The sequence below is a fragment of the Pterocles gutturalis genome, unplaced genomic scaffold (assembly GCF_000699245.1).
Source record: "Pterocles gutturalis isolate BGI_N339 unplaced genomic scaffold, ASM69924v1 scaffold8222, whole genome shotgun sequence".
Classification (NCBI taxonomy): domain Eukaryota; kingdom Metazoa; phylum Chordata; class Aves; order Pterocliformes; family Pteroclidae; genus Pterocles; species Pterocles gutturalis.
In genome coordinates, this window is record NW_010107949.1 from 9,359 (window position 1) to 9,564 (window position 206).

General features: G+C 63.6%; 1 protein-coding gene across 1 annotated transcript in view; it reads right to left on the reverse strand.

Annotated features, from left to right (window-relative positions):
- Positions 1-206, reverse strand: part of CHST3 (carbohydrate (chondroitin 6) sulfotransferase 3) — a 7,953-nt gene that overhangs the window by 6,614 nt on the left and 1,133 nt on the right. The window contains 1 exon segment of the mRNA XM_010072435.1: positions 14-206. Within this exon segment, the coding sequence (XP_010070737.1) occupies positions 14-206 (193 nt within the window).

Consider the following 206-nt stretch of genomic DNA (forward strand, 5'->3'; position numbering starts at 1 on the left):
GTCCCCGTTGGAGGGGGACGCTCACCCGCCACTTCTCAAACTGCTCCGAGGAGTTTTTGCGGGTGGAATAGATGTCGCTGCCATCGCGGGGAGCCTGCGTGTTTTTTCCAATCCACTCCTCCACCTGGGGGGTGAGGGGGAGCCCAGCGAAGCGGTACATCTCCTCCGCTTTCTGCAAGGGCGCCCGTGCCACGTCCTCGTACCGG